The sequence below is a fragment of the Moschus berezovskii genome, chromosome 14, assembly GCF_049115385.1.
Source record: "Moschus berezovskii isolate FMDL1 chromosome 14, NW_MosBer_1.0, whole genome shotgun sequence".
Classification (NCBI taxonomy): domain Eukaryota; kingdom Metazoa; phylum Chordata; class Mammalia; order Artiodactyla; family Moschidae; genus Moschus; species Moschus berezovskii.
The window spans coordinates 9543799-9566900 of NC_142473.1; the positions used below are offsets into that span (position 1 = coordinate 9543799).

The 23102-nt window shown below is 40.8% G+C and overlaps 1 protein-coding gene across 1 annotated transcript; it reads left to right on the forward strand.

The window, feature by feature from the left end:
* The first annotated feature begins 7661 nt into the window (after positions 1–7661).
* On the forward strand, positions 7662–21348 carry MMP7 (matrix metallopeptidase 7). The gene is made up of 6 exons (XM_055422373.2): positions 7662–7819; positions 14459–14685; positions 14771–14919; positions 16857–16985; positions 18742–18903; positions 21048–21348. The coding sequence occupies exons 1-6, from the start codon at positions 7685–7687 to the stop codon at positions 21074–21076; spliced, it is 831 nt and encodes a 276-aa protein (XP_055278348.2). The 5' UTR covers positions 7662–7684; the 3' UTR covers positions 21077–21348.
* The last annotated feature ends 1754 nt before the right edge of the window (positions 21349–23102 follow it).

Sequence of the window (23102 nt, forward strand, 5' to 3'; positions counted from 1 at the left end):
ATAAAAATAAAAATATACATAAACTCCTGTAATCACAAGTCACTTGACTGGTTCATCAGGAATCTAGAAGGAACAAGACAGAAAGATTATCAAATATAAAGAGGTCTGGGAAAGTAGCACCTGAATGAACCTAGGCAAGTAAGCACAAAATGTGTGGATCTTCAGTGCCTGAAGAAGCACATCTCCCGAGGGGGAAGCCCTGAACACCCCTGTGGATGGAATCACGTGTCTAGTAGGGGTCAGCTCACCTCTGCCCTCAGCTCCCATGAACATAGTGGACCTGTGAACAAAATGCACAGTAATGGACATGGAAGCTATTCATAAGCTCAGCTATAGTTGATGTAGCTGTTGCCACTGCAAATACAGATTTGACTTGTCAGTATTACTGAGCCTTCAGTATGGCAAGGGGACCAGTCAGTTACTTGATTAACCAATCAGTTAATCGATACTCACTGATATGTATTAATCGATATCAGTGAACTCAGATGTTGCAGGTATGAGTGAGTCTGCCTTCATTGTCCTGAGTGCATCAACCAACAACACCAGGCTGTGCTAAATATTCCTCCTCCCTATTCCTTCATATCTCAAGAAAACCTTATCATTGCACTGACCATATTGCATTCTAATTTTCTGTGGCTATTTCAACAAAGCTGCCAACTCCCTGATGGTAGTGTCTAAATGTTAGTTTTCTTGAGTTCCCTAGCCCTCTCACAGGGTTATACCACATACCATATGCTTTATAAATATTTGGTAAATAAATGAATAAGTTTCAAAGAAAAACTCATGCAGACACTGAAAGGAGGGATGGTAAGAGCCATAACTAGTCTAGCAGCAGTGGGGCCAGGAACCTTTGCAACAGTGCTAGAACCTTTCTAGTATGATTGGCCCCACGTCAGGCCCCGCATTCCCCAACCTCAGGAATCCAGCAAAGGGACTGGGAATCCTCAGGGAATCTGACTATGAAGGTCAGCGGGACTTGATTACAGAACTTCCACAGGACTGGGGAAAACAGAGACTCTTGGAGGGCACCAACAAACCTTGTGCACCCCAGGACCCAGAGGAAAGGAGCTGTGATCCCACAAGAGACTGAGCAGACCGGCCTGTGAGTGTCTGGGGGTCTCCTGCGGAGGTGTGGGTCCACAGTGGCCCACCTCGGGGTCGGAGCACCGGCAACAGCAGTCCTGGGAGGCGCAGGGTGTTGGTATCAGTCCTCTTGGAGGAGGTCCCATTAGCACTACCACAGAGCCGCCAGGTGGACGATCCACAAACTGGACATCATACCAGTTTGTGGGGGTACGCAGTGACAAAAATAAAAATTGCCAAACAAACAAAAACTAACGTCTTTGCACTAAAATTATCTTTTAGCATTGATGTGATGATTAACAGCAAAATCATATGTAAAGTACTTACTAAACAGTAATAGGCAGTCAACAAACTGCAGCTTTTTTAATAACAAAGCTTTTAAGAGGAATGGAATTCAATGTAATTACAAGAATTGCACATTCAATTTGAATTTTCTCGTTATTCAAATACAAAAAACACAACTTATTTTTAAATGTTGAACTTTGTGTGTCATACTGTCCTACTTTAAAGCACAGAAATTTACACTGCTATCACTGAAAACTAAGGAGGAAAACCTGATGGTTAAAAACTCTGAATATTTAGAGTTAGACTGTTGGATATCATTATCAAATTGGTCCATACAGTCAGCTTTCCTCTCTTGCTTATTTGCAGACTTAAAAAACAGTAAGATTCCAAATGCAACTTGGTATACAGTATTGGACCCTGGAATAGAAAAAAATTATTGAAAAAACTGGTGATTTCTAAATAAAGTCTGTATGTTAGTTAAGTGATATTCCAATGTTAATTTCATTTTAATAAAGATTATGGCTGTGTAAGATATTAATATTAAAGGAAGCTGGGTAAAGGGTATTTGGGAACTCCTTGTTTTATTTTTAAGAACATTCTGAAAATCTAAAATTATTTTAAGCTAAAAATTTTTTAAGGTAAATATGAAAAGAGAAAATAAGGACATGCAAAGTGGAGCACACAGCAAAAAAAAAAAGACAATTTCCTGCTCTCAAGGACCTCATAGTCACATTGAGTCAGGAAATAACCTTGAAGTAATTTATAAAACAATATTTCATGCCATAATACAGGCAGTACTATACAGTGATGAATAGGACAGAATGCCTATCTCTGCCACTTTAATAGCTGTGTGATACTGGATAAGTTGTTTCACTGGTGGCTCAGCAGTAAGCGGTAAAGAATCCACCTTCACTGTAGGAGACACAGGTTCAATCCCTGGGTCAGGAAGATCCCCTGGAGGTGGAAATCGCAGTCCACTCCAGTATTCTTGCCTGGGAAATTTCATGAACAGAGGAGCCTGGTGAGCTACAGTCCATGGGGTCGCAAAGAGTCAGATGCAACTGAGCATGCATTCACTGGGTAAGTTGCTTAAACTCTACCCCTCAGTTTCTTCAACTGTAAAAAAGAATGAAAATAATAGTACCTACCACAGGTTTGTGTTAAGGATTTAACAATATGTAAAACACTTAGAGCTGAGTATACTGTAAACTTTATAAGAATATTTGCTGTTATGGTTATATTATAAAGTTTTAGTATTATAAAGTATAATACAAAAATAGATAGCACTTTCATATTGGAAAGCAAGAAGTGAAACTGTCACTGTTTGCAGGTGACATGATACAATACATAACAAATCCTAAAGACACCACCAAAAAACTAGAGCTCATCAATGAATTCAGTAAACTGAAGGATACTAAATTATTGTATAGAAATCTGTTGCATTTCTATACATATACAATGACTGTCAAAAAGATAAATTAAGGAAACAATACAATTTACAATTGCATCAAAAGGAATAAAATACTTAAGAATAAACCTGCCTCAGGACATGAAAGACCTGTATTTGGAAAACTATAAGACCCTGATGAAAGAAATTAAAGATGACAAAGAGATGGGAAGATATACCATGTTCCTAGATTGGAAATTTTAATACTGTTAACATCACCATACTACCCAAGGAAATCTGCAGACTAAATGCAATTCCTATCAAAATACCCATTACACGTTACACAGAACTAGAACAGATAATCCTAATATTTACATGGAATCACAAAAGACTCTGAATTCCTCAAGCTATCTTTAAAAAGAAAAAGCTGGAGCTATCATGCTCCCTGACTTCAAATTGCACTACAAAATTACAGTATTCAGAACACTATAACACTGGCACAAAAACAGACACATAGATCAGTGGAGCAGAATAAAGGGCCCAGAAAAAAACCCACACACCTATGGTTCATTAATCTATGACAAAGGAGGTAATAATATATAACAGAAAAACAGCCAGTGTCTAATAAACGGTGCTGGGAAAACTGGACAGCAACAAGCAAAAGAATGAAATTAGAACATTCCTTAACACCATATACAAAAATAAACTCAAAATGGTTTAAAGTCCTAAATATAAGATCAGAAACCCTAAAACTCCTGGGAGAAAATATAGGCGGAACACTTTTTGACATAAATAGCAATATTTTCCAAGATCTGTCGACATTCTAGGAATCAGTGAACTAAAATGGACTGGAATGGGTGAATTTAACTCAGATGACCATTATATCTACTACTGTGGGCAGGAATTCCTTAGAAGAAATGGAGTAGCCATCATGGTCAACAAAAGAGTCCGAAATGCAGTGCTTGGAGCAATCTTAAAAACGACAGAATGATTTCTGTTCCTTTCCAAGGCAAACCATTCAATATTACAGTAATCCAAGTCTATGCCCCAACCAGTAATGCTGAAGAAGCCGAAGTTGAACAGTTCCATGAAGACCTACAAGACCTTTTAGAACTAACACTCAAAAAAGATGTCCTTTTCATTATAGGGGACTGGAATGCAAAAGTAGGAAGTCAAGAAACACCTGGAGTAACAGGTAAATTTGGCCTTGGAGCATGAAATGAAGCAGGGCAAAGGCTAATAGAGTTTTGTCAAGAGAACGCACTGGTCATAGCAAACACCCTCGTCCAACAACACAACAGAAGACTCTACACATGGACATCACCAGATGGTCAACACCGAAATCAGATTGATTACATTCTTTGCAGCCAAAGATGGAGAAGCTCTATACAGTTAGCAAAAACAAGACCAGGAACTGACTGTGGCTCAGATCATGAACTCCTTATTGCCAAATTCAGACTTAAATTGAAGAAAATAGGGAAAACCATTAGACCATTCAGATATGATATAAATCAAATCCCTTATGATTATACAGTGGAAGTAAGAAATAGATTTAAGGGTCTAGATCTGATTGATAGAGTGCCTGATGAACTCTGGACGGAGGTTCGTGACATTGTACAGGAGACAGGGACCAAGACCATCCCCATAGAAAAGAAATGCAAAAAAGCAAAATGGCTGTCTGAGGAGGCCTTACAAATAGCTGTAAAAAGAAGAGAAGCGAAAAGCAAAGGAGAAAAGGAAAGATATAAGCATCTGAATGCAGAGTTCCAAAGAATAGCAAGGAGAGATAAGAAAGCCTTCCTCAGCAATCAATGCAAAGAAATAGACGAAAACAACAGAATGGGAAAAACAAGAGATCTTTTCAAGAAAATTAGAGATATCAAAGGAACATTTCATGCAAAGATGGGCTCGATAAAGGACAGAAATGGTATGGACCTAACAGAAGCAGAAGATATTAAGAAGAGGTGGCAAGAATACACAGAAGAACTCTACAAAAAAGATCTTCATGACGAAGATAGTCACGATGGCGTGATCACTCACCTGGAACCAGACATCTTGGAATGTGAAGTCAAGTGGGCCTTAGAGAGCATCACTACGAACAAAGCTAGTGGAGGTGATGGAATTCCAATTGAGCTATTTCAAATCCTGAAAGATGATGCTGTGAAAGTGCTGCACTCAATATGCCAGCAAATTTGGAAAACTCAGCAGTGGCCACAGGACTGGAAGAGGTCAGTCTTCATTCCAATCCCAAAGAAAGGCAATGCCAAAGAATGCTCAAACTACCGCACAATTGCAATCATCTCACACGCTAGTAAAGTCATGCTCAAAATTCTCCAAGCCAGGCTTCAGCAATATATGAATTGTGAAGTTCCAGATGTTCAAGCAGGTTTTAGAAAAGGCAGAGGCACCAGAGATCAAATTGCCAACATCCGCTGGATCATGGAGAAAGCAAGGGAGTTCCAGAAAAACATCTATTTCTGCTTCATTGACTATGCCAAAGCCTTTGACTGTGTGGATCACAATCAACTGTGGAACATTCTGAAAGACATGGGAATCCCAGACCACCTGACCTGCCTCTTGAAAAACCTGTATGCAGGTCAGGAAGCAACAGTTAGAACTGGACATGGAACAACAGACTGGTTCCAAATAGGAAAAGGAGTACATCAAGGTTGTATATTGTCACGTTGCTTATTTAACTTATATGCAGAGTACATCATGAGGAACGCTGGGCTGGAAGAACCACAGGCTGGAATCAAGATCACCGGGAGAAATATCAATAACCTCAGATATGCAGATAACACCACCCTTACGGCAGAAAGTGAAGAGGAACTCAAAGGCCTCTTGATGAAAGTGAAAGAGGAGAGTGAAAAGTTTGGCTTGAAGCTCAACATTCAGAAAACTAAGATCATGGCAATAGGTCCCATCACTTCATGGGAAATAGATGGGAAAACAGTGGAAACAGTGTCAGACTTTGTTTTTTGGGGCTCCAAAATCACTGCAGATGCTGATTGCAGCCATGAAATTAAAAGACGCTTGCTCCTTGGAAGGAAAGTTATGACCAACCTTGATAGTATATTAAAAAGCAGAGACATTACTTTGCCAACCAAGGTCCGTCTAGTCAAGGCAATGGTTTTTCCCGTGGTCATGTATGGATGTGAGAGTTGGACTGTGAAGAAAGCTGATCGCCGAAGAATCGATGCTTTTGAACTGTGGTGTTGGAGAAGACTCTTGAGAGTCCCTTATACTGCAAGGAGATCCAACCAGTCCATTCTAAAGGAGATCAATCCTGGATGTTCATTGGAGGGACTGATGCTAAAGCTGAAACTCCAATACTTTGGCCACCTCATGCGACGAGTTGACTCACTGGAAAAGACTCTGATGCTGGGAAAGGTTGGGGGCGGGAGGAGAAGGGGACGACGGAGAATGAAATGGCTGGATGGCATCACCGACTCTCTGGACATGAGTTTCAGTGTACTCCGGGAGTTGGTGATGGACAGGGAGGCCTGGCGTGCTGTGATTCATGGGGTCGCGGAGAGTCGGACACGACTGAGCGACTGAACTGAACTGAACTGAACTGATTGTTACCAAACACAAGTTCATGTGCCCAACACAAGTTCATGTGCCCAACGCAAGTGAGATGAAACAAACACAAACATCAGTAGTTGGAGCAGAAAGATTTATTGCAGGGTCATGCAAGGAGACAGGTGGCTTGTATCTGAAAAACCCCCAACTCCTCGAAGGGTTTCAGCAAATCACTTTTAAAGGCAAGAGGGGCATGACTGGTTGTTGCCAACTTCTTGATGGAGGAATCGTTTGTTCTTGCAGCTGCCCATGTAGGTCAGTCACAATGTTAATGTAAACTTCCAACAAGACAAATACTATTGTTTCTTCTGCAACTCTTTAATCTCTAAATGAATGGACTCTTAAAAGCCAGAGCCTTAAGAATAGGCTATCCTATATATTTTAGGCTATAGGCAACATTCTTTTACAAAAGGCACAGAATCAGCATGACTAAACAAGGGCAACAAAGCAAAAGTTCAAAGCAAAACACATTTTAAGCTAAATGCAGAAAATTCAGAAACAAACAATGTCGCTATAGTAGAGTATACTCAGGAATACGCACAATGTAAACAATATAACTCCCCCTCTGTGACTTTGGAGACAGTTACAAAGTGTTTGCTTCATAATGACTTAACTATTTGCATCTTTTATGTGTTAGTATTTTTCTATGCATTTCATTTTTTAAATATTGTTTAAAATATAGAATGTCCTATTTATAATGATCCCTCGATATTTTCATTGAGAAGACATGTCTAAGTAGCAATCTGAGGGCTTCCCTGGTAGCTCGGTGGTAAAGAATCTGCCTGCCAACGCAGGAGACATGGTTCGATCCCTGATCTGGGAAGCGGAGAAACTAAGCCCATCTGTCCAAAGTACTGAGCCTGTGCTCTAGAGCCCGGGGGTCCCAGCTGCTGAGCCCTCGTGCCACAGTTCCTGCAGCCTGCACACCCTAGAGCCTGTGCTCTGCAACAAGAGAAGCCACCGCGATGAAAAGCCTGGCTGCCGCCGGAGAAAATCCTGTGCAGCAACGAAGACCCAGCACAGCCAAAAATGAATGCACAAATAGGCTTTAAAAAAAAAAAAAAAGTAGCAATTTTGTTCTGGCCAAGAAAATGTGTCTTCTCATGGGTTAAATTTATACAGAAGCCAAGTGGGGAAAAAACCCTTTGAAAGACAAATCCTTCGTGTGCTTCCTGCCAATAAGGGCATAATACTTCCTCGTTGTCATTAATGAAAGATAACACACGCTTTTCAAAGTTCCGTAAGACATTCCAAACAAAGAAAACACTGATCAAATGAGTCACCTGTTTCCACAGTCAAGGTTAAGAAGCCGTATAAATGTCTCCAGCCCCCGGCACAGAGCACCAAATGCCGCGTGAGCGCGAGGCGGCAGCTATGCGGCTGGCGCTGCTGTGCGCCGCGTGCCTGCTGCCCGGCAGCCTGGCCCTGCCGCTCGGCCCGGGCCCGGGAGGCGAGGGCGACCCGCGCTGGCAGCTGGCTCAGGTACGTCTCTGGCCCGCTCTCCCGGGCAGCCACGGGCTTTCCAGACAAAATGTGCTTTGCCACTTTAATAACTTTCCCGATTATAAAGGCAATGTATGCTTTAATCAAGCAGCGATTAAGTGCAGACTCTGAAGCCTGCCCAAAGGGGATTCAAGTTCCACCTCCTCCACTCGACTGCGTGGATGGACAGAGGCATGTTATTAACCTTTGAGCTTCAGTTTTTTAGCTGGAAGATATGATGATATCAATCAAATGGGGGTGTTGTGAAGCAACATCCCTGAGACATATTATGTAAGCTGAAGCTTTCACGGCCACTACTGTGTATTGTAACTCGAGATATTCTGATAAAGAGCTAAGCGATGCCTCTTAAGATGAGGACGCTAGTGATGGAGAGACTTGAGAACAGGAAATGAGGGTAGACGTTGCAGCTCGCCTGCTGATAAACCGATGATGACGGGTGAGACCTGAACTTCTGACTTCATTTTCTCATATAACCAGTGGAGACAGTAATACTGTGTTTTGTACCTGGAGGAGTCTAGCAAATAAATGAAGTGGTAACAATACCAACTATCATCTAGGTAACAACTTCAGATTATGAAATAGGTCCTATACGTGGTGTCATTGAATCCTCAGCTCTATCCTGGAAAAAAGAAGAACCCAAAGTAAAGTTGATTCACAGCCCACATACTTGCTAACTGTAGAGACGAGTCAAGAACAAGTTCTGGTTCAAAACTCATGTACTTTCCAATATATTACTTAATAATTATCCTAATGTGAGTGAGGGATAGAAAGTGTTAGTGCCTGAGTCGAGTCCAACTCTTTTTCGACCCCATGGACTGTAGCCCACAGGGCTCCTCTGCCCATGGGATTCTCCAGGCAAGAACACTGGAGTGGGTGACTCTGCCCTTCTCCAGGGGATCTTCCTGACCCAGGGATCAAACCCGGGTCTCCTTAGATTCTCCTTCAGATTCTTTACCGGCTGAGCCACCAGAGAAGCCCAAAGTGTAAGTAATTATTACTTGGTGAAAGTATTGTTTATAAATTTAAACTTTAAGCATAAGAAAAGTTGAGTTTTATTTCACACTAACGTTGACTTTTTTAAAAGTCCCTGTAATGTGTTGGATTGAACCATATGAAATTACTGATATTTGACCATTTTAAAAAATGTATTTATTTTTGGCTGCGCTGGGTCTTTGTTGCTGTGTGCGGGCTTCCTGCGGTTGCAATGCATAGCCTTCTCATCGCAGTGGCGTCTCTCGTAAGGAGGATAGGCTCAGCAGCTGTGGCACACGGGCTTAGTTGCACCACGGCATATGGAGTCTTCCCAGAGCAGGGGTCAAACCCATGTCCTATGCATTGGCAGGCAGAGTTTTAACAACTGGACCATCAGGGAGGTCCTATTTGACTGTTTTCTTTTGACCTGATAAAGGTCCATTTCATATGGTTCCACCTTCTGGATTCTCCAGAGGGAGTCCACTTGCAGGAGTATTGAGCCCCTTCACCCAGGGTGCAGATTGCCAGTAAACCAGAGGGAGGTTCTCTAGTTTTAAAGGAAGGTAGGAAAACTCATCTCAAGGATACCGAGAGATTTCTTCCAGAGGGTGTCTTTGTAAAGCTGGTAGCTCTGGAAGGGAGAAAATGAGCTATTTGTTTTTAAATCAGGGATTAACTCCCGACTATTACAGATGAACAGTGAGTACTTGTTGTATTGAATGAAACACAGTCCTTGGGAACAGGAAGAGATAGCACCTTACTGCTGAGGTTGCTCACGTGAAGTTCATACACCTAACTCATTTCGATGGCACTATCACACATTAACATGACGCTGTATGTTTTTCTGAGAAAATGGGCTTTGGAATCAGAATAGGGGTTCCAATACCCGTTCCTTTGGTTATTCCTGGGTTGACTTCATGCAAGTTACTTCCCTTCTCTGAGCCATGATTCTTCCAATGTGAAATAGGAAAGTATTGCTATACCCAACTTCCAGGGTGGTTATGAGGTTTAAATAAGATAAGCATATAAATCTCTTGGTATAGTCCCTGCCACTAGTAAGTGCTTCATCAAGGTTCTTGGGAGGCTGCTGCTGTGGTTATTTTCATTCACTTTCTATTTTTTCCTAATTAGGCTGCAGGACTGCTATGCTCACATCCATTCACTGGGGTCCTTTAAGAAATTCCCAGGGACCTAACTGCACATGGAACACACCTAGGAGACCTGCTTTACCGTACAGCTTCACAAAGAGGGTTTTACAAAGAATTTAGCTATGGAAAGAGCGCTGGCCTGGCAAGCAGTCCAGAAACTCAGGACCAGTTTGCCTACTAACTTAATACGTGACTGCAGAGAACATCATTTAGTTACTATGAGTTTTGATTTCTTCACCTAGAGAATACATATATTAAATGAAATATCGGAGCATCAGATTCAGCATCAGTCCTTCCAATGAATATTTAGCATTGATTCCCTTTAGGATTGACTATTATATATTTTAAAATTGACTATTTTATATTAATCAAAGTCATGTATTATTGCCAATCCAAACCCTTGCTCTCCAGGAAATGACTAGTTTCCATGCTGGCCAATTATAATTCTTGTGGAAAGCAAAGATGCTTGTATCCAAGTTCATGTCCCTGAGGTCTGACTAGGATGAAGTAGAAGATACTCACTGGGCTTTAGGGAGTGCTAATAATGGCTCCCAATCTCCATTATTATCTTCCTGAAGCCCAAGAACACCAACCTGAGAAAATGGAACCACAGCTCCTAGAACTCCAGTTCAGGATCAAGGCTAGGGACTATATCTGGATTCTGCCACTAATCGGGTATTAGACTTGGGACAAGTCACTTAACATCTCTGTATCTATTTATGAGGAGCAGCATTGACCTTGGAAGGTTCGTGAGGATTAGTAGACGATGCTGAACAAATATCAAATTCCATTTTGTTTCCCAAATTTAATGGATATTGTCACGTCCTGGGAATCTTGTAAAAATGCAGATTCTAATTTGTATGTGTGAACTGAGGCCTAAGATCCAGCATTTATAACTTAAACCCAAGTGAGCTGATGTCACTGATCCCTGCACCACAGTTTGAATAGCAAGGGCTTAACACACCCTCCAGAGGGGGCCTCAAACAAAAAGGCAGTGGGCCTCAAGCTGGTGTGCCTAAAAAAAAAAAAATAAAATAAAATAAATGAAATAATGTCCTAATATCCTTTCCCAGGACTAAAATGTTAAGACGTTTAACCTCAGGGGACCTGACCTCCAGAGAGTCTTAGAAAGGGCTGGGTGACTTTGAATCTCCCCAAAGGGTCTCTGATGCCAAGGGCAGACCTCAGATGCACACTTTGAGGGCACACTGGACACTCTTCCTATTAAAAGCAATTCTCTGGAAGATGTTTCAATGAATGTTGAATCCCAGTCTGTATCTACTAAGACTCATTTCCTGACTGGATCTTTGCTGTTATGTGGTATTAATATGGGGTTTAGTTGAGTTCTTGAAGAGCACCCTAGGTTTGTTTCTGAAGCTTGTCTCAGTGATCTATCTCTGGATGAAGATCAGATGCCTCATGACCTGCAACCAGGACTGAAAAAGACATAATTTAAGGGACCGTCTCCAACCTGGATGGAAAGACTTTTTTACACTACACCAGGATGAGAAGACGACGACATCAGAGGTAGACAGCTTGCCCAAGATGCTGGACCTGATTCGTATGATCATTTACAACGTTTTCTTGACTTCTTAGACCTCTGCCTATAAATCAAATGCTTTTCTACCGTAGGCCTGATCCTATGCTAGTTTTAGAAATTAATGCAATTGTCGGGTTTGTAGACATGTAAAAGCTCATTCTGCTTATACAAAAACTGTTAGACTTGTGCCATCCTAATGTCCTTAAACCATGGCAACAGTCTGCTTTTAAACTGGAAAATTAAAAACAATAGATGGAAATCAGAGTCAGGGCTATGAGAAATCCAAGATGGCTGCTTGGCTTTTCCCAGCTCCCTGACAAACCTCATTTTTATTGGGTTAAAGCCTTCCTGGCTACAGGGTTAATGCCTCCATAATGGAAAATCACGGAATATTGGTGGCTCAGAGGTTAAAGCGTCTGCCTCCAATGCGGGAGACTCGGGTTCGATCCCTGGGTCGGGAAGATCCCCTGGAGAAGGAAACGGTAACCCACTCCAGTATTCTTGCCTGGAGAATCCCATGGACGGAGAAGCCTGGTAGGCTACAGTCCACGGGGTTGCAAAGAGTCAGACACGACTGAGCGACGGAACGGAACGGAACGGAAGTTTTGTAAAACTGTTAAATTAAGTTTCTAGGTTTGTTAATTAAGGTCTAGTGTTTACTAAGACTACAGTTCCTTGTTACGTGATACTGCTAAAAGATTTAATTAAGTTATTAAAAAAAGAAGAAGAAGAAGAAGACACTCTAGGTTAGTTTCTAAGGCTTATCTCAGTAACCAATCTTCAGATAAAGGTCAGATGCTCCATAATGTACAACCAGGAGATTAACACCAGGCTATAGTCATTTAACAAATGAAGTCAGGTGACTTGGGGTATACCAGGCTTTACCTAATAAAAGTTCTTGGCTTATAATTCTTATTTTACTAATAACTGCTAGCTATGGCTATATTATTTTCTGTGTCACTTGTTTCACTGAGCCTGTGATATAATGCTGATATGCAGTTCCATATGAGATCAATAATTGTAATAATGTGACTCTGGGTATGAGAAAAAGCAACAAGAGGGAATATTTTCCTGGACCAGAAAGCTAGTAAGACAGTGGCCCAGAGACTTTTGCTACTTGCAAGGCCTGGTCCAGTTTTGGCACACTGAGTGGCCCATCGCTTCCCTAGACCTGGGAATGAGCCTTCCCAGGACCGCGGGACACAATGGCGATGAAATAGTGTCACATGGTCAGATATGTGGCTATGAAGAGACCCTGCTGACTGGAAGTTGGTACTTGCCAGCTGCCTCTACAAAGATTACATCATGACCATTGCAAGCTGCTGACCTTCAACACCCCCTGAAAGAAATTCAGGAATGAGGCACTCTGTGCTCTAAAAAAAAAAAAAAAAACAAAACAAAGCTGGCAGAACAGGCCTTCGGATAGTCAGATCTTTTCAGAAATGGTTTTATGAATTCCAATTCTTGCATCTTCTCATATCTAGAAAAACACTGACGTCATTAACGGTGACATCTGCTTTGGCTATTAAAAATTTTTTTTTTACAATTAAAAGCCAAAATAGAGTAGCTATGGTTCAGACATCCTGGGAAATAACTATTTCCCAGATATCCTGAAAAATGATATTATGGGTGAAATTTCAGATTAGACGCTGTACTGCTAAACACTTGAGTTTTCTGAGTCGTGTCAGGCTTAGATGCAACCATTCTCAAAACAATGTCTGCTGGAAGCTAGTAACTGCAACCTTATTTTTTTTTATATAAAACTAGGCAACTGGCTAGCTGGCTACAAGTCTCCCTGAAGCGCCAGGTCCAGACTGGGTTTCAGCCCTATTCTTCTAAAAAAGAAAGAAAACAGTCTCAGAATTGGTTTGCATCTTGGTTTAACTCTTCCCCTTGGTACGCTACTCTGATATCTACCCTGATGGGACCTTTAATCATCCTGCTTCTGCTCCTCACTTTTGGACCTTGCATATTAAATCGATTGGTAGCTTTTGTAAAAAAAAAAAAAACAAAAAAACACCGCTTTGATACCATCCAATTAATGGTCTTAAGGTCCCAATACTTGGCACTTAAAACAGGGGACTCACCTTCCCATATGGGAGACCAGATAGAACTAAATATAGACCCATAATTGGGTCTTCTCAGGGACTTGAGAAGGGGGGAATGTAGAACCTGATATAGAACTTTATGCTCCTGCAATGCATTTTTTGCTTCTGTACTTTGCTTGCCGCTTGCTGCTTGTAGAACCAAAGTTAAGGTTGTTTTAAATAAAGATCCCTAGAATTGTTTGCTGAGTAAGGATGAGAGAGGATTCCTAGGAAGACAGCAACCTAAAGAACAAGTGAATCTTAAACACCAGAATGTAGGCAGTTGTGACACAGAGATCAGGCAAATAGGTCAAAGGGCCAGGGTGGGCTTATCTCGTTAAACCACCAGGAGGTGAGATATACAGCTGTGTGTAGAGTGTGGAAAATTACCGTGTGTAAAAAGATTACTATGTGTGGATGTTTTAAAATTGATATGGTTTGAAAATGCTATCTAAACCCTTGGCTCCAAGTGCTCGGGGTCCTTGTTGAAACCCGCTGCGTTGGGCAGACACTTGGACCCCAGCTAGCTGGAAATAAACGTCGCTGTGTGTCTTGCAAAAAAAATAAAAATAAAAGCAATTCTCTGTTTTATAAATTATACAATGTGTTTCCCCTCAAAACAGTTAATGGGAGAATAGAAAAATAGAGGGACGCTTTTCTTTTGGTCATGAAATGAAATGGCAATGATTCATCATCAATATTAAATTTTCTTCTCATGAATGCACTCTTGTTTTACCTGGTTACTGTGTAACTATTCTGCCTTCAAACTACTATTTGGGTCCATAGGAATCAGAGGCAAAGATGTGCAGACTTCTGAGATGAAAGAAGACAACAAACAATAATTACAGATCAATTACTCTCTTTCTAACAGGACTATCTCAAGAGATTTTATTCATCTGACTCAAAAATGAAGAATGCCAATAGTTTAGAAGTCAGACTCAAGCTGATGGAAGGATTCTTTCACCTGCCTATAACTGGAATATTAAGCCCCCGTATTATAGAGATTATGCAGAAGCCCAGATGTGGAGTACCAGATGTTGCAGAATATTCGCTATTTCCAAATCGCCCAAAATGGACTTCCAAAGTGGTCACCTACAGGTCAGTTTTGCTTCGGCTCATTTTGGCAAAAACAATATAGCCTTTTTCCTAAAAAGTTAAACATTGTTTTCTTGTTTGCTACCAGGATCATGTCATATACTTCAGACTTACCGTATATTACAGTGAATCAATTAGTGGCCAAGGCCTTCAAAATATGGAGCGAAGTGATCCCACTGACGTTTAAGAGAGTTAGATGGGGAACTGCTGACATCATGATTGGCTTTGCAAGAAGAGGTAAGGAAGACTCCTTCAGGCTGATCCTGTGTGCCGTTTTGCTTGTTGTTTACATCCGTGCCGTCCTATTTTCCAGATTTAAAATCTTTAATGAGATAGAGATAGATGATAGACAGATACATTGATCTCTTTACAGATTAATGGGATACAGAGATAAAGAGATATATATGTCAATGTTACTACATTTTTTTAGTCCATTAATTTAGAGCCACTTTTTATAGCAGAAGATGGCAAACTATGATCCATGTGCCAAATCTGTAAATAAAGATTTATTAGAATATAGCCATTCAGTTCAGTTCAGTCACTCAGCCATGTCTGACTCTTTGCGACCCCATGGACTGCAGCCTGCCAGGCCTCCCTGTCCATCACCAACTCCCAGAGCTTACTCAGACTTATGTCCATTGAACCAGGGTCTCCTGCAATGCAGGCGCATACTTTACCAACTGAGCTATGAGGGAAGCCCAAACATAGACATGTTCTTTCATTTACCTATTGTCTGGGAGTGGTTTGGGCTACAATGACAGACTTTAGTAAATGCAACAGAGATCATGAAGCCCACAAATCTGGTCCTTTGCAGAAAAAGTTTGCCAGCCTCTATTTTATAACATGCTAAAGCTGAAACTCCAATATTTTGGCCACCTCATGCGAAGAGTTGACTCACTGGAAAAGACCCTAATGCTGGGAAAGATTGAAGGTGGGAGGAGAAGGGGACGACAGAGGATGAGATGGCTGGATGGCATCACCTACTCAATGGACATGAGTTTGAGTGAACTCTGGGAGTTGGTGATGGACAGGGAGGCCTGGCATGCTGTGATTCATGGGGTCACAAAGAGTCGGACATGACTGAGCGACTGAACTGATTGAACTAATTTTATAACATGAATCATTTTATATACGTGTGTAATTTATAAGCAAGGGCTTCCCAGGTAGTGCTAGTGGTAAAGAATCTGCCTGCCAGTGCCAGAGACATATGAGACACGTGTTTGATCCCTGGGTTGGGAAAGTTCCCTGGAGGAGGGCATGGCAACCCACTCCAGTATCCTTGCCTGGAGAATCCCTTGGACAGAGAAGCCAGGCAGGCTACGATCCATAGGGTTGCAGAGAGTCAGACACGACTGAAGCAACTTAGCACGCACGCACATATATAAGCAAAAGAAGAGGTTACAACTTCCAAAGGCCCTAAGTGGTCTCCAAGAAGTGAACTGCCCCTGTGGCCTATTGCCAACACCTTTCATGTATTTAGTAAGAAAGCAGAAAATAGAAAATTTTATATTAAAGGACTTAAGGAGATAAAACCCATATACATGAACTGCTATTAATTACTGGTGCTTCATGGCGCAAATTTTAGAGGCAAATGTTGCTCTTTTGGTCTGCTTTAATATCACACTTCCTGGGTGCTGTGAATTTAGCTGAAATTTAAACTTAAACCACAGTATTGACAAGAGTGAAGAAAACCTTACAGAAAGCACTGATCACAACACTCCATGCTTTTTAAGAACCAGATAAATTGGATATGGCCAGATACCAATTTGAAAATAAATTTCTCTGCATCACAAATAAAAGCACATCAAAATCCATTTTAAGACACCTTGAGCACAGTTCTTAAAGAAACTATCTACTATACTCACAAAGAATAAGCTAGATTTTTAAGAAAACTTACATTAAATGATGTTCAATTACCTGCTGAATCCAGTATTCTCCACTCTGCCACCATGCAGCAAAAGAAATGATCAAATTTAACGTTTAGATGCCACCATAAATTAGATGTGAATGTTTTTAAAGAAAACATTCCTGTGACAAACAAATACCCAGACCACCCTGTTATGTAGCTGGCTGCTTGGACTGATCTTTTTCACCTCACTAATCATATAGACTAAAAGATGGAATGACTGGGTATAGATTCAGTCTCTAAAAGCAGTCACCCTGCTTTCTTTCAGCTCACGGGGACTCGTATCCCTTTGATGGACCAGGAGCCACACTGGCTCATGCCTTTGCACCTGGACCCGGCCTGGGAGGAGATGCTCACTTCGATGAGGATGAACTCTGGACTGATGGTAGAGGGATAGGTACAGCATCCCGTCTCTCTTCCACTACACATCCTTTTTTAAAATCCTGAACTTTCTATATCTTAACTCTCTCTAATTTTGATAATTGCTTTGATTAGTAATGGTTATCTAGTCTTGCCACCTGCCAACCTCTGTGCTTTAAATGTGCTCATAAAGTTCCACGTATGGAAGATGGAGGCCCGGGCTACAGAGTCAAGCAACACTGGGTTCAATTTGCTCTACCAATTAGTCACATTCTCTTTGGACAAGTTCCTTAACTTCTCTGAGCCTCAGTTTCCTCATCTGTGAAATAGAACTGTAAGTAATTCCTACCTCATAGGATTGTTGTTTGAATTAAATGAGATAATGCTTATGCAAAGCTTAGCACAGTGCTTGGAATATATTAATATTTCAATAAATTATAGCTCTTTTGTATATACATATCCCCAAAATGTTTTTTAATTAAAGGAGAAAAGGGGGCAGAGACTATGATATTTGGAGAATTATATATAATTCTAATATTATTCAGGCTTCCTAGTTTCCTCTGGTCATAAATAACCCACGTGCCAATGCAGGAGACATAGAGATGCGGGTTCAATCCCTGGGACAGGAAGATCCCCTGAAGGAGGGCATGGCAACCCACTTCAGTATTCTCGCCTGGAGAATGGACAGAGGAGCCTGGTTGGCTTCAGCCCATAGTGTCGCAAAGACAGGGGCACAAGTGAAGCAACAACACACACACACACTAATATTAGTCACTGTTGGTCCGAAGGAACCCATACTATGACCCAGCCCACTGTGGTCATCATTTCACAAAGTGGAAGACTATAGACAAAACAGAAAACTAATGAAGAGAAGCTCCAGATAAATAATCCTAATTGAAAACAATGCTTTTAAAAAATTGGCTACTAACTGGCCCTGAAAGTGAAATGAATACTTGTGTTTGGCAGTGGGAATTGACCACCATAGTGATGCCTTGCTGTGAAAATCTAACCTATGTAAAATTATGACACTGCGTCCATCTCACATCTTGCATGTGTTTTTCATTCTTCCCTCTTCCCACTCAAAGTAAACTAAAGACACCTTCCTTCAATCTAGTGCACCATGACTGGAACTCTGGCCCCTCAAACTCACACACTCGCAACTTCCTTCTCATTTGCAAAGCCTATCTACGAGTCTGAGGGAGAGAGAACATATACTTAACACACTTTAACAAATCGAAAGCAAATTGCAGCCTTGCTGGAGGTCCTGCCCTGCTTTCTCCGAACCAACTTTCTCCTGCTATTCAGAGCCACTATCATTTATTGAATATTCATCATTTTTCAGATATTGGGAAATTCGAGTTATTATGACAGATCTGTAAGGCAGGAATTGTTATCTCCATTTAACAGGTGAGGAACTGAAACTCAGCAATAATCATTAATTTGTCCAGAGTTGTCCAGCTAGTAAGTAGCTGAGCCAGGTTTCAAACTCAGGTCTTTATAATAAGCCTTTGCTTTCTGCTTCTGAACACTGCTGAGTGATTACATAAGAAGCAAATAGGTAGAAAAAAATGTATATTTTCTTAAAACCAGAAGTGGTGATAAGATTAAAGTATTGCTTTTCTGATTCCTCTTTTAAACCTACCCCCTTATGAAGGCCTGGAAACAAATAAGAAAGCTATGGAGGATTTAAAGACTTAGGTACCTTATAGTTACTTTGAGTTTGATGATCTGTTTTGATTTTATTATACATATAGTTATTTTTACAGTCACTATATGTCTCTCTTTGGTCTCAGGAGTTAACTTCCTGTATGTTGCGACACATGAGCTTGGCCATTCTTTAGGTCTTAGGCATTCGTCTGATCCTAAAGCTGTGATGTATCCAACCTATAGCACAGAAGATTCCAAGAATGTCAAACTTTCACAGGATGATATCAACGGAATTCAGATATTATACGGTAATATTTATGATTTCCATATTTCCATAAGTAGGCATTGTCTCCTTATGGTAGGCCTGAATGAGAAAGGCTGGGAAATAGGTATTCACTTTGAAAAGCACACTGGAACATATATATCTAAAAGCCTATTGAGGGGAGAAATTTGAGACATTGGATACTTGAAATCTAATCAGACTATCTTATACTATGAAAATATTTGTACTATGATTTTAAGTTTTCAGTAATGTAGTATCATTTGATGAAATCGTGAAAATGAAATTTCAAGGGCTTTTTCTTTAAGCTGCAACTCACTCTTCCTTCTTGCTCGATTCAAGTACTTTAAAGGAGTCTCCCCCACAGGGATAGACTGAGGAATGTAACACCTTCCCCTGTAGCTTCCCACTCCCAAGGATTTGGCCCTAGAGAAGGAAAAGTAACCTAATTTTTCCTGCCAGAATATGTACATGGGGAAAGGGGTTAACCATCAACAGTGACTTCTTATAACTGTTAGTCATGATTGTATGAATATCCCATGTGCAGATCTACATGGGATTTTTTCATTTTAATCAAGTTCCAAACTCAGTTTTAAAAAAAATAAACTGATTTGTATTTGTTTGATCAAGTCAGAAAGAGTGTTGTGAGAAAGAAATCAAAGGACAAGGATAAAAAGCTATGTCTCCAGACAAATGAAAGATTTAATTATATAGGTGTTAAACATAAGGAGTTTATTAATCCTTACAGAAAATATAATAGTAATAGAGCAGAAAATATAAGAGTAGGAATCAAAGAAGCTAAATAAATCATCCAAGGACAAATTCTGGGTTCTCGAACAAAGCTTCCAAGCCAGGGCTGCATGACTTTTTCTACTACACAATTCAGCTGATCGCTACTTAGTATGCTTTTAAAAGCAATTTGGAAAAGAGAATGCATACAGAATGATATCTTTAAGTAAACAGATACAATTAAACTTTTCTGGCAAAAATGTCAGGATGATAAGATATACTGCAAAAAGATCACCTAAGAGTCTTTGAATGTTCAGAAAAGCAATGAAAGTGCTTCCACATAATAAATAATGTAATGTCCTCAGACAGAAATTACTCCTGTAAGATAACAGATTGAAGCTATAATTTACTATTAGTCAGCTTTTCTCAAATTGTGTTCCCAGAACACTGGTCCTACCAGACAATTCCCGCCCCCACCTGGCCCCCACCAAAAAAAAGATGCTTTAGACAAATTCAAAAACCACTGCCTACTCCATTTGAGGTACACAGGATGTTACAGAGAACCTAACAAACTCTTGTTTAATTCAGCGCTTCCTAAATTACAAACCTCTGTATGGAACACCCATTGAGCCCTCTCAGAACAGCATTTCAAAGAAGACAGTTTGGAAAATATCATGTAACTGTACCTCAAAGTTCTTATTTAAGGAGATGCTGCTGTCAAAAAAGCTCACGAAACACTGACAATTGTTGGCAGTTATCACCAACAAAGTAGAAAATATTATTAGTACCTCCCCTTATATAAAACCATGGAACTCATGGATTAGTGCTTTAAATCCTAAGTTTTAGAGAGTGAGGTGCCTCAGTCAAAGTTGGAAAGACGTAGCTTCTGGATAAATTAAAGCAAGATTTAATTATATAGGTATTAAATAAATGTAAGGTGTTTATTAATCCAAGAAGTGATATGAGCAGAAAATATAAATTCAAAAGAATGTGATTAAACTCACAAATGTAAAATTTCCAACATTCTTTTCAGGATTATAAAAATAATAGCTAAAATGAAGCAAGTTTGTATAGCAACCAAGCATTTCACATGCATTAGCTTGTTTATTCCAACAATCCAGTAAATTATTAGTGCCCTTGTTCTATAGATTGGTAATCTAACACAAAGAGAGGTTGTTAATAAGGAGTATCTTACCCAAGATCATACAGCTGGTAAAATGGCAGAGACAGGATGCAAAAGTATCTGACCCCCAAGGCCTGCACACTATTCAGTGCTGCCTTTTTAGTCTTTGGAGGTTAATCTTCAAAACTTGTTCCAGGCATAGAAAAGTGGGCTGGATGAATGAGTACCTACTGCAATACTTCTTGTGTTTTTTAGCCTTAGGATTTGTGTGTGTGTGTTTTATACAATGCCAGAATGTTCTTATTTTTGTCTCTTAACAGGAAAGAGAAATGATTCAAGAAAAAAATAGAAACTTCAGCAAGAACACACATTCATTCATTTTGTTCTGTGTAAGCGTTCCCAACCAGAATTAATGAACACTGTTGCGGCCTTCCATTTAACACTTGCTGCCTCCAACCTTGTATTGTGGTTGGTTTTTATGTCTCTCTCTCCATTTGAGGATAAACTTCTTTACGACATCACTATGTCTTACTCATCTATGACTCTCCTCAAGCAAGATGCACTTGGTGGATGTCAATAAATGTTAAACATATAGATAAATACAATTTTTATTTCTTGGTAAAACTTTTCTGGCTTCCCAGGTGGCGCAGTGGTAAAGAATCTGCTTGCCAATGCAGGAGACCCCAGAGACTCGAGTTCAATCCCTGGGTTGGGAAGATCCCCTGGAGTGGGAAACAGTAACCTGCTCCAGTATTCTTGCCTGGAAAATTCCATGGACAGAGAAGTCTGGTGGGCTACAGTCCATGGGGCCGCAAAGAGTCAGACATGACTGAAGTGACTGAGTACAAAAATGATTTCTATTTGGGAGGACTGTGGCAAAAGAAGACATGCCATACAATGAAATCAAAGGCTGATACCAAAAACATAAGTAACCCCACCACATTATTTTGGGTGTTCAGTTGCCCCTAACCTATTACCAGGTCAGGTATAGTGTAATATAACCCAAGACAGTAGAGCCCAAAAGTACACCGAGTTCCCCTCACCCTTTGGGCAAGAGCTCACTCTGAGTATTCTGGGTAATCCAGTGCTTCCCACAAAACACGTGTGAATTCCCAAGGATTTGCGTTCTCATAGTCACTCCCAGCGGCAAGCTCCCCCCGACCTGACCCCACTCCATCTCTCCCAGCACAGCTGCCCTGGCCTGCCTCCTCTGCCCCACAGCAACCCAGATATGGCTCATATCTTCCTTTCTCCAAACCCGTCCTACAGACCGTGTGGGATCTGTATCAACTGTGCGGTTTCACACTGCACAAGGACAACGCCTGACCAAAGCTCCACTTGGATATTATCCCCATCCTTCACGCGTCCCAGCATCAGGAATTTCCACTGGCCACCTGCCTCCGCAGGCCCCAACCTCCTCCCTCCTCTCTCCTAATCTTCAGACCTCTACACCCCAGTCCTTGTAGCTGCCCTCAGAAGCTCATCTCCTGAAGTCCAGGGAGCTCTCCCGTTCCATGCATGGAGACGCACGACCATGTTTCTGTGGGAAAAACACTCTCCGTGCAGGGCTTAACCCTTCAGCAGGACACAGAGCTGGAAAAGGCTTTTCCATTTAACCTGTTCCTCCTCCATACTGCCTACACCCCTGCATGGTTTTCTCTGCAAATGGAGGGATGAATAATTGGAATTGACTTTCTTTCTGACACAAATTATGCCACACATAAGCGCCCTGAAAATATCTGTTATTTCACCCAAAATGTATCAATAATTCAAAACTCAGAAATACCGCCAAAACCATTAGGAAACCATTCCAAGAATAGAAAAAATGAGAAGGGAATCCACTACCTAGGCAAAATATAAGGTATATATGAATAGGAGTTCAAAGACTTTTTTAGAAACATAAGGGAACAGGTCTACAATAAAAATGTAGAAGATAGACGTCATTAAAGTTCCTCATTTTGTAGATGATAAAACAGATCAAGAGAAGTTAAGAGATTTCCATCAATTTCCTAGTAACCAAATGTCTTGTATTTAAAGCATTTCTTGTTTTTTTGTTTGCCAGTTTGCATTTTGCTTTGGGCAGCAGAAGACAATATCTATCTTGCAGCTGAAATGCCTGTTAATTGTTTTTACCTGCCCAGAATCCTTTCGCCCTACTTTTGGGGACAGGGACTGTCTTTCTCCTTTGTAGACTGTCTTAGTGAGACATCGCTAAGTATGCCACACACTGCCGGTGCTGAGAAGAGGGTACTGGAACCAAGTTTGGCCTCTCGGACACTCACCTGTAAACACCAGAGGCTGATTTACCCTGGCAGTGGATTTTGGAGATACTGCCTACTCAGTCCTACACTCAGATAAATTTCTGAAGCTGCCTT

What these genes read in the sequence shown, in the direction of transcription:
- MMP7 (XM_055422373.2), top strand. Translation starts at nt 7,685, where the DNA reads ATGCCGCGTGAGCGCGAGGCGGCAGCTATGCGGCTGGCGCTGCTGTGC. An exon ending in CGCGCTGGCAGCTGGCTCAG is followed by an intron (nt 7,820 to 14,458) that starts GTACGTCTCTGG and finishes TCTTTCTAACAG; the next exon opens with GACTATCTCAAGAGATTTTA. An exon ending in GACTGATGGTAGAGGGATAG is followed by an intron (nt 16,986 to 18,741) that starts GTACAGCATCCC and finishes CTTTGGTCTCAG; the next exon opens with GAGTTAACTTCCTGTATGTT.